Source organism: Sinocyclocheilus anshuiensis, unplaced genomic scaffold, assembly GCF_001515605.1.
Source record: "Sinocyclocheilus anshuiensis isolate Anshui unplaced genomic scaffold, SAMN03320099.WGS_v1.1 scaffold1580, whole genome shotgun sequence".
Classification (NCBI taxonomy): domain Eukaryota; kingdom Metazoa; phylum Chordata; class Actinopteri; order Cypriniformes; family Cyprinidae; genus Sinocyclocheilus; species Sinocyclocheilus anshuiensis.
The window spans coordinates 225,624-237,258 of NW_015557283.1; the positions used below are offsets into that span (position 1 = coordinate 225,624).

Below are 11,635 nucleotides of genomic sequence, written 5' to 3' on the forward strand. Positions count from 1 at the left end.
ATAAAAATAAATAAATAAATATATATATATATATATATATATATATATACATTTTTTTTCTTTAGTAAAATGCCTTGAACAATAATATAATAAAAAAAAAACTATTAAACAAAACAAAAGTTCCAATGTTTTAATTTTGTGTTTTAACATTACATTGCTTAATATATATATATATTATTATTATTTTTTATTTTTTAAATGAACCTACCAAAATGTTTTCTCATATGCCTGAGCCCAGAACTTTCTGGAAAGTATATTGTTATCAGTCAGCTTAATCCTTATGTAAATAAATAAATAGCTTTGTATGTTAATACAATAATATCATTGATTATGAATAGATTTTAATATGAACATATTGATTTTTTAAAAATGTATTAGCTTTAGTATTTATATAATAAACTATAAAAATGTAACTATTACTAAACTACTAAATAAAAAGTATTTTAGTCATGTGTCGCTGCTTGTGCATCACCAGATCAACTTACATAACCGATCAGGTTTATCTGTAATCTTTTCTTCAAAAGCAATGAACTGTAAAAATTACACGGCCTTCAGGAGAAAATATCCTTCAAGAACCTGCTATCAAGACATTTCAGGACTATCTTGAATTTTATTTTTATCTGAAACCAAACAGTTTCTGAGTCGAAAGTTTAAAGGATCACGTGAGCATTTATGCGTTCAAACCGCTCGTAACTTACATTTATAGCTCGGTAAAGCTGAAAATATTTAATACCAGTCGTTTTAGCTACTGATTAAGTCTAGTACAAAACTATTTTAATGGATATTAACATGGAGACTCGCGCCTGAATGCTAGCAAACTGGAGTGTTAGCATCTGTTAGCATCGTTAAACATTGTAATACGAATACAAATCATGTTTTAATCAACGTTCATCGATGCTAACTCCGTTAACACACAACATTAGTTATATTGGATAGTTACCTTAAAAGTGCTAGTTAACCGCCACAGCTTCATCTAGCGTGTGAGGTGCGCGAGACTGGCCGCCTCATGGTGGAAAACGGCGGGAAAAAAGATCTGGTGTCGGTTTTCTCTGTGATCTGACGCGCGTTTGTCTGTTTTTCCCTCCAGATCCTCTTCTGCACGCTGAACTCGCACAAAGTGGACATGCAGAAGCTGCTGGGCGGTCAGATCGGTCTGGAGGACTTCATCTTCGCGCACGTGAGGGGAGAAACCAAAGAGGTGGAGGTCGTTAAAACCGAAGACGCGCTCGGCCTGACCATCACCGACAACGGCGCGGGATACGCCTTCATCAAAGTGCGGTAACCAGGGTAACCAGCTAACGGTTTCCTGGGAAACTAGTCTAGAGTGTTGAGAATCTTAACATTTGAGCCCCCGGGAAAACAGAACAAATCAAAGTACAAAATCAAAACAAAAGCAATGAATGAATGAATCAAATAACTTTGGAATATTTTGGAATAATTACAGACCAGTTTGGGAAAATTAAGAATTTGAGCCTCCAAAATGAATATACAAAAAAAAAAAAATAAAATAAATAAAAAGAATATATCAATCAATTAATCAATAATACATTTGGAATAATTTTGTACCAGTTTGGAATATTGAGAATCGTAACATTTGAGCCCCCGAAAATACAAATAAATAAATAAATAAATATATATATATATACACACACACACCAAAATGAAAACAAAAGCAAAAAAGAGAATGAATGAATGAATTTTGGAATAATTACGGACCAGTTTGGGAAAATTAAGAATTTGAGCCTCCAAAATGAAAATAACAACAAAAAATACAGCACAAAAAAAAGGAAAAAAATAAATATATCAATTAATCAATAATACTTTTGGAATCACACACATCTGACTGCTACTGCTTCTGGCTTCATCAAAAGAGCCACACCTGATGTCAAACATCTGGTTGTGTCTACAGTATAAACCTTATATGGACCTTATATTTAGGAGAACAGCGCCACCATGTGTTCACACTATGGAATAACATAGTAGTATATAAAGCTATTATACAGTATATTAGAGTAGCTCCAAAATGAAAATAACAACAAAAAATACAGCACAAAAAAAAGGAAAAAAATAAATAAATCAATTAATCAATAATACTTTTGGAATAATTTTGTACCAGTTTGGAATATTGAGAATCTTAACATTTGAGCCCCCGAAAATACAAATAAAAAGAGATAAAAAAATAAAATAAATAAATAAATAAAAAATAATGATATATATATATATATATACACACATGCAACAAAATGAAAACAAAAGCAAAAAAGAGAATGAATGAATGCATAACTTTGGAATAATTTCGGACTAGTTTGGGAATATTAAGAATTTGAGCCTCCAAAATGAAAATACAACAAAAAATACAGCAAAATAATAATAATAATAAAAAAAAAATATTTACACAGTATATTACACACTTATTTAAATGAAAAATTGTAGTGGTCATATATTGAAGAGTAGAGCGCCATCGTGTGGTCAAACAGTGGAAAATAAATTTAATTTAGATAATACAAAATGCGTTTAAAAATATAAATATACTATATGTATTTTAAAAATATGGCATATGAGTCGTATATTACTATAGTTATTTAAATAATTAGAACTGAATTATGTAATAATAAATGCATTGTATATTATTATTTATTAGTTTAAATAAACTAAAAATGTACTTTTTATGATTTTTTAAAAACATATTTAAAATAAAAATGTACAACATACAAAAAAAAAAAAGTATCAAAATATGTAATGTTGACGATATAGTCATTTTGGCCTGAACAGCAGAATTTAAACATAAAATAACATTAAATTAATAAACTAAAAATGCTGTGAATAAATGAATCATTGTTTTGAATCCCCTATTTGACTCATCCGAATAAACGGATTCACCAGAAATATATATTTAATAATAAATGCATATTTACATACATATTTATTGTTATGAGAAGTATATTACTATTTAAATTAATTTAAATGTTATGTGTATATTTATATATAGAGAGTAGCCTACATCATGTATACTATTAACATCGATGTATTCCAAATGTATTTATTTATGTTTATTTACATGCAAGTAAAACACACACAGTTGTGGTTCAGAAAGCTTTCAGCGGCTCGTGAACACAAACACACGCATGTCATTTAATTATTCATATCATTACAGTGACCTCAAATAACTATGAACTCGTAAGCTTGAAGAGGACATTTCCTCAAATTGTACTGTACAATAACTTCAGTTTTAAAGACCGACATGAACGGAAAAGTGTCATTTATCAAGGAGGGTTTAACAAATGCAAGGGTTCAATGCATTTGATCCGCGTCGATATGAACTAGCGAGCTAGTAATGGGCCCGCGCGCAGGTCTGAGTAATTACAGACTCAAAGCAGTAAATAGTAATAATTAGCTGAAGCGCTTCGGTGACAGGCAATTACTGCCGTTAATAATTGAAAGGCCTTTGATTATCATTATAGCATTAGCTAATTGGGTGTTTCCGAGTGATGGATTAGCCTTTGTGAGAGAAGCGCGGGTAATTACGCTCAATTCCCTCACTGTGTTTACATAGAAGATCAAAGAAAAAATGGCCGCCACTGGCTAATTTGCAGCTAATACCAACCTAGCTAACTAACTACAAGTAGTGATTCCTGGCTACTTTTCAATAGTTTAGCTTTTATACTTTAGCTTCATGTATTTAAAGCGATACCGCCTCCTGAAATAGGTTCAGTGAAGCTAGCTTTTTGTTTGTAGCCAACCCGATCTCATGAAAGTGCGTATAAATAGTGCGCCAAATAAAGACGAAAATTTGTGGTATTGATACACAAAAATGGACTTTGGCGTGTATATGCTACGCGATGGGTAGGTTTAGGGTTGTGGGGTAGATGCGTATCATATGCACGCCAACAAATTTCGTATCATATGCACGCGAAAACTGCGTATCATATGCACGCCAACAAATTTCGTATCATATGCACGCGAAAACTGCGTATTATATGCATTTCATGAGACCGGGCTCTTGTAGCTTTTAGCGAAGCTAACTCCTGTTTTAAACGTTTAGCTTGACTGTAGTTGAAATATAGGCTATTGAAGCATATTTACAAAACATGGGGAAAACTATACAATATATTATTTTTTAATTTTAATTATGTTACTCTTATCATATCGTAACTTTGTAATAAATGTTTATATATTAATATGAAATATTACGTTAATATATAATATAAATAATAAATATTAATATAAAAATATACAACATACAGGGGGAAAAAAACAAGAATGTATAACGTTGAATATATGAGCAGGAGAATTTAAATAGAAAATAATTAAATTGATTCAATATAACTTTGATATAAAAATGCAGTGAATCGTTGTTTTGATTCCCCTACTTGACTCACCTGAATAAACTGATTCACCAGAAATATATATTTTAGAATCATTATTCATTTTTATATTTTCCATTTTCCATTTTCTTTTTTTTGTTGTTAAAGTTTAGTAATTTTCTTTTGTGTTTTTTGTCATTTTGTTAGGTTTTGTTCCTTTTGAAACACGTCTATATAGTTTCTTTTTCATTTCAGTTTTAGTTTTAGTTATTTCAGTACATCAAGTTAAACTAAACAAAAATGATGAATCAAGTGATATATCAGTAAAATATCATGCTTGCATTTACTGTAATCCGAAAGCGGATATGAGTCGCATGATTTCTCATGAATTTCAAAGCCAGGAAACAGAATCCTGGAATTTCTTTCATCAGTCGCTCTTGATGATTCAATCTGTTTTCCTGTTTTTTTCCGTTGCACCCATTTCACAACTGAAGCGATTGAAAGGTTAAGTGTGTTTGTGTTTGTGTGTCGATCAGACATGATAGGCCAGAGGACGCGAGCGCCAAAGTCCGGCGAGGGCAAAATGGTGAGCGGGAAAGAGACGCTGCGGCTGCGCTCCAAAGGATCGGCCACGCTGGAGGAAATCGTGAGTCAGGGTGCAAATCCCAGGCCTTTTCAACCTTAACTTTGCTCTCCATCTCAACCATTTGTCTTCCAACAGCCTGATGAGTTCGAAGACAAGGCCATCAAGAAGGTCGACGACCTGCTGGAGAGTTACATGGGGATCCGGGACCTCGAGCTCGGTGAGATTCTTCTGAGATTTGGACGTTACCGTAAAAGGCCTGCAGAACGTCTCTGTAATTCCCATGAATTCAGTGCATTTCATCACGAGCATTATTGGAAGCATTCCGTGGCCTCCAGGGATCGACTCGTTCCAAAAAAAACCCAGATTAAAGAAGTAGTTCACCCAAAAATGAAAATTAGCTGAAAATGTCCTCATCCTCGGGCCATCCGAGATGTAGATGGGTTTGTTTCTTCATCAGATTTGGAGAAATGTAGCATTGCATCACTTGCTCACCAATGGATGTGAATGGGTGCCGTCAGAATGAGAGTCTGATAAAAGCATCACAACAATCCACAGCTCTCCAGTCCATCAGTTAACATCTGGAGAAGACAAACGCTGAAACAAATCCATCATTAAGACGTTTTTAACTAAAATACGAGTCCGTAATCCAAGATAACACATGATAACTTGGTCTGGTCGGAATCAGGAGAGAAATCTGCACAGATCAAGCAGCATTTAAACAGCTCTAAACAAATATGTGGCTGGATTTTGATGCGAGAGACCAACAGGAGATGCACTTTTTCACTGCAGGAAGCGTTATTATGGATTATGGACTCGTATTTTAGTTAAAAACGTCTTGATGATGGATTTGTTTCAGCTTTTGTCTTCTCCAGATGTTAACTGATGGACTGGAGTGGTGTGGATTATTGTGATGCTTTTATCAGCTGTTTGTACTCTCATTCTGATGGCACCCATTCACTGCAGAGCATCCATTGCTGAGACACTGATGCAATGATACATTTTTGATCTTGTGTCCTACAGCGACTACCATCGTGGAGGCCGGGAAGAACAAGAAGAACCCAGATGATTTCGCCGAGGCGCTCGACTCTGTTCTGGGCGACTTCGGCTTTCCTGACGTCTTTCTATTTGAGGTCTGGGGGGCTATGGGAGACGTGAAGAATGGACGCATTTAGAGGTAATGCATTTAAGGTATTTTGAAGGGAAAAAGTTGTTCCTTTTTGTCTTGTAGTGAGATTGTAGATTGAAGTATAATTTTGGTACATTTTTATATTTACATATCAAAATGTAGGAATTACATATGTTAGCTTTGCATTCATATAGTCAAATATATATTAAAAAATGTAAATAAAAATTTTAATAGCAAAATATTAAATACTATTAAATATTCGAAATATAAATAATTATAATATTAATAAATATTTAAAAAAAAATTGTATCTATTATTTTTATATTCTTTTATCTATGCTAGTTTCGAATATACATTTTTAAATATTAAAAATTCATATAGATTTCAAAAACAATCTAATATATTTTATTTATTGTTTTTTTCTGATCTTTCATTTAATGATCCATTTGCATTGCATATATTGTTAAAAAAGTACAAATATAATATTGCTGTTTATTTTTTGTTATACATAGCAAATTTATTTAAAATATTAAACATTTTCAGTAACTGAAATAAAATAGAATTATTAGATGAAAAACCTGCAAAATAATTTAAAACACACACACCCACACACACTTACAGAAAACCATTAGCGGGCCTTTCTTCCTGGTGCTGGACAAACACCATTGGAAGCTCGGCGTCAGATGTTACAGGCTAACGCTATCTCACACCAGCACATGCTTTTCCTCATCTGTGTTTTTCAGAGTACGTCAGACATCTGAGAGACATTCAGCTTGATTTGTGACGTCTGTCATCTGTTTTCATATACACAGTCCTCCCAATTCCCACGCTGATCCTGAGGAACGGAGAACGTCAAGGTATTAGCGGCTAATCGGCGCGCTAACGCAAACATTCAAGTGTGTAGAGCAATATGAAGTAGGTCAAACTGTATTTCCCACCAATGTGTATAGCTAACAAGGGTGTAAACCAATCTTGTAAGTGTTTTACATGATAAATTTGACTTTTAGAAGTATTATGATCAAGTATATGTTAGCTTAGCTTAGCCTCTGTTTGTTTTGCCGTCTGTTGTGTTATGTATAAATACATCGTGTTACAGGTGAAATGAATGATCTTTTACGATTAATGACAGATCATGTGACACGATTAGCTTGTGTATATAAAAACAATCAAATATTTAATCAATTCTATGCACACATTCGATGTGTATTTAACTTAAAAATCAACTAGAAGAATGTACGTACCCGTTTTAGATTACCTGATGTGACGTGTAAAGATTAAAAACATACCACAAATTGACTTTTGGTTTATCCACTTTATTTTATTCAACTTATTTTTCCAAAAAACAAAACAAAAACATGTTTAACAGCAGAGTTCCTGATGAACAAACTACATTACCCATGATTCTGCAGAAAAATTCCACCAATCAGAGAATGGCGACAAGAGCTCCGCCCACTCTGTGAATGATGCAACCTCTCTATGCTCTTAAACTACTTAAATATTTGTGTTTATATATATATATATATATATATATATATATAATGTACATGTTATTTCTATACAATAAACATTTTTAAATCAATCGCTTTCTATTTTGTCATCATTTCTACTTTGACTGTCATTAGTAATTCGTACTACTTTGTTTGTCTTTTTGTCTGATTTTCAAATACTTTTTTGTTTCAAATCAGAGATTTGGGATTTACATCATAGCTTATTGGTTTGATTGTGGCTTTTAACTCTTTACCGAAGACTTAAAAAAAAAAAAAAAAAATCCCTATGGTTAAAATGAATGGAAAAAGTCCAGGAACTGCTGAAAAAGTGGGCGGGGCATATTGTGCACTCTATTGCACAAAGGTAATCTTATATTTGAACCCCTCCCCCTCCAACCATTTGTCACTTATCATCATTCAATCACTGGCCAACTGATAAAATCAAGCCCCGCCCACTTTTCCACTCACAAAAACATCTGAATTTAACATGGTTTATTTGCAGCTAGTCATGCTAATGCTTATTTAGCATTAGCAGTCCTAGCCGTGAAATTGTTGCAGAACGAGGAAGCTGATATGAATCTAGTTTGCGTTACTGATCCCTACTTGTTTTCCTGTTAGCCAAGCGCACACTACAAGACAGAAGCTCATCATCATGATTACAGTCTGCGACCAAAAACCCCTTGCTTGTAGCCAACTCGTGTTTGCAGGCTATTGAGAAGTCGCAGACGAAGTCCAAGACATGTTTTTTGTCACAAAACATTGAACTGCTGGCCAAATGGCTCTATAACCCGTGCAAAAATGTCCGTAAATCCATGTTTACACACCAGAAACTGTCTTAAATGTACACTAGCTGATAAGCTTCTGTTCGCAGGGTACGCTAGGCTTAGCGACGCTGCTTGCCAAAAATGATCTCAACCAAAGATGCAAATACTTAACAGAACAATTGGCCGAAGCAATCCAAACACAAGAGGATTGGATAATGATTTTTATGCAGCAATGCTTGGGTTTACATGCGATGTAAATAAGAGATCAAAACAGATCATTCACTCTGACAGCGTCTGATGCTAACTTTGTGTCTGCTCGCACAAGAATAACCAAATTTGTGCTAGTTATGATACTTGTTTGATTCCTCAAAAGACAAGAAAGAATGTTCCATGACAAGACCTGAAATAAACCAGAATCGCCTTCGTGGTGAAAGTTGCCATTTTATCCAAGTGTGTGGTCCTCATAGTCTTATCAGAAAGGAAAAGGAGGGTGTTTGTCCGGGAAGTGAGCCAAAACTGCCCAGTTGTCCCAAAGCAAGCCCAGTCTGCGAGTTTCTGCCGTACATTTTCATCGTAGCAATTGAGTATATATACAGACTTGTCTTTTTGTCCGATTTTTAAATACATTTTTGCTTTAAATCAGAGTTAATTTAGTGATTTACCTCCTAGTTGGTTGGTTTGGTTTGTTGCTTTTAACTCTTTAAAAAATCCCTTTGGGAAAAACACTCCAGGAATCACTGAAAGTGGGTGGGACCGATTGTGCAAAGGCTCCACCTCCAAAATGACATCACATACTTATTTTCCAACCCCCCAGTGATCACTGGCCAACTGGTAAAATCAAGCCCCGCCCACTTTCCCACTCAAACCTACAGGTTTCTACTGAACGTTTTCATTGAAGCCATTGAGTACACATTCTTGCCTTTTTGTCCAATTTTCAAATACTTTTTTGCTTTAAATCAGACTTTATGTTGTGATTCACCTTGCATCTGATTGGTTTGGTTCATGGTTGGGTTTAATCCTTTAACGAAGACTTGAATGGTAAAAACTCCAGGAACTGCTGAAAAAGTGGGTGGGTACTATTGTGCAAAGGCTCCGCCCCCAAAACGACATCATCAAACATGCTTACTTTTCAACCCCTCCCCCTCCAACCGTCACTTTTCATCATCCAATCACCGGCCAACTGGAAAAATCAAGCTCCGCCCACTTTCCCACTAAAGCCTTGAAATTTGTACTGCACGTTTTCATTAAAGCCATTAAGTACACATTCTTGCCTTATTGTCCTAGTTTCAAATACTTTTTTGTTTTAAATCAGAGTTTGCAATGTTGCGTTTCACCTTGTTGTTGGTTGGTTTGGTTCATGGATTGGTTTAACTCTTTAACAAATAGCAAATGAATGCGAAAAACTCCAGGAACTGATACATTTGTACAGGATTGTACAAAGGCTCCGCCTTCAAAATGACATCATATAATTATTTTCCAATCCCTCCCCCTCCAGCCACTTTATCATCCAATCACCGGCCAACTGGAAAAATAAAGCCCCGCCCACTTTCCCACTCAAATTTCTACAGTACGTTTTCCTCAACAGCTTCGCTCTCCAAGTTCATGCGAGTTCGACCCGTCTTGAGAGCTCAAATATACGCTTCTCAAACGTGTACGACTAGAGTTACGACTAGAGCACCTCTCCGAAAGCGAAGCGCCAACAAAAGGGTTCAAAAGGTGGGTCATGCCCTACTTTGGGCGCCATATTAGACATTGAATCATTAATGAAGTAGGAGATAAATGCTAGTCTTCGCTGCTAAATGGAACTAGACACCGCAGTGGCGTTCTGCACAGGCAGAGGCGGATTCGGCCGGTCGTGATCCAAACGGTCAATCGTCCCTCCAAGAGAGGCGCGCGTGAGTTTGCGGAAGGACGTCGAGAGTGTAGGATAGAGGCTGATGATGGAGCCGCGGGACCAGTCCATCTTGGGAGCGACGCGCTTCAGTATGGCACGTCGGAATAGGATGTAGACCCAGGGATCCAGGACCTGGTTCCCCGTCGCAAAACGAAGCCAGAGAAGCAGGTGGCGAACGTTGAGCTCGCTGCCCGACAGCACGGTCTGCGCAATAAACACCTGTTGAGAGGAAAAATAACGAGAGGGTGATGAGAGGAACGCAAGAAGAAACATTGAGACGCTTGAACTCCACTTGAGTCAGCTAATAAAATAAACACAATCATTACGGCGCAAACATTGCCATCGCTATGGGCTTTGTCATTTCCAACTGTTTACGAAATCTAATGGATTTTTGAAATGAGAATAACCAGAATGTAACATCTGGGGATGTTGGACACAATTTCCAGGAACATAATGTCGATACTAAATATATTCACTCCAAAAATATTCTGTGAGAGATGTGAAAAACAAATATATTTGCTGATTCTGGCGTCTCTCAAAATATTCCCAAGAAATCTGTCAGGAACATGTTCAAGTCATATTTCATCCCAAAATTAAAAGAAAGAAACTTTTTGTGAATTATTGTTTGTGAAAAGAAATCGAAGCCCATTAAGACTTAAATAATCAACTATTCTTATTTCCGCTATGCAATTTTAGTAATTGTTGTACTGTTCAGTTTATTTATTTAAATACTTTATTATTTAATTACTAATACTGTTTCAATTAATAATAAAAAGAAATAAATAAATGAAAAAAGTGGAGGAAATGAGCTTAACCGTCATGAAAAAAAATGCTTAATGGTTAATAAAACAATAAAATATAATTTATATATTTTCTTTTATTTTTTCTTTTAATTTTAGGGTTAAGATTTACCATATTATTGTGAAAATTAAAAGCAAAACAAACAAAGATACTGGAAATAAATAGAGTCATTAGTATTACTTACCAGTCATTAATCTATCTATCTATCTATCTATCTATCTATCTATCTATCTATCTATCTATCTATCTATCCCAATATATATATATATATATATATATACAGTATATTAGTCATTGATAATATGTATATTATGCTTATGTTATTATATATTATACATTTATTTTCTGTCATATATATTTAAATTTTTTGAATAAAATACTAACATATTACAAAAATATTATATTATTAAAAATATCACATTACAATATAATATATAAAAATAAATACATTTAATAATATTTTGTGTTCATTCATTTAAATTTAATTTAACATTAGAAAAATTATTATATTACAAATATTTATATAATTTTATGTATTACAATATAAACATTACAAATAATAATACAAATAAATGTTAGAAATAAATTTTAAATGTTTTTATGAATTTAAATAAAAATGTAACTATATTATAAATATTTTTATATTTATTTAAATTATATTTATTTACATATT

At 34.1% G+C, this 11,635-nt stretch overlaps 2 protein-coding genes across 3 annotated transcripts in view; one reads left to right on the forward strand and one right to left on the reverse strand.

Annotated features, from left to right (window-relative positions):
* Positions 1-7,566, forward strand: part of LOC107679070 (PDZ domain-containing protein GIPC3-like) — an 8,850-nt gene extending 1,284 nt beyond the window's left edge. The window contains exons 2-6 of the mRNA XM_016474487.1: positions 1,088-1,278; positions 4,809-4,950; positions 5,026-5,107; positions 5,911-6,064; positions 6,760-7,566. Of these exons, the coding sequence (XP_016329973.1) occupies positions 1,088-1,278; positions 4,809-4,950; positions 5,026-5,107; positions 5,911-6,062 (567 nt within the window). The 3' untranslated portion in view covers positions 6,063-6,064; positions 6,760-7,566. The remainder of the gene's footprint in view (positions 1-1,087; positions 1,279-4,808; positions 4,951-5,025; positions 5,108-5,910; positions 6,065-6,759) is intronic.
* Positions 7,567-7,602: 36 nt separating this feature from the next.
* Positions 7,603-11,635, reverse strand: part of LOC107679093 (thromboxane A2 receptor-like) — a 15,600-nt gene continuing 11,567 nt past the window's right edge. Inside the window, exons 3-4 of one of the 2 annotated variants that reach the window (XR_001633001.1) lie at positions 8,668-10,380; positions 7,603-8,620 (exon numbers count right to left, since the gene is read on the reverse strand). Coding sequence is in view for 1 of the 2 variants with exons in the window: in XM_016474551.1 (XP_016330037.1) it covers positions 10,063-10,380 (318 nt within the window). In the remaining variant the exon portion in view is untranslated. Of the gene's footprint in view, positions 10,381-11,635 lie in introns of both variants that reach the window. The other variant, XM_016474551.1, reaches the window with a different exon arrangement.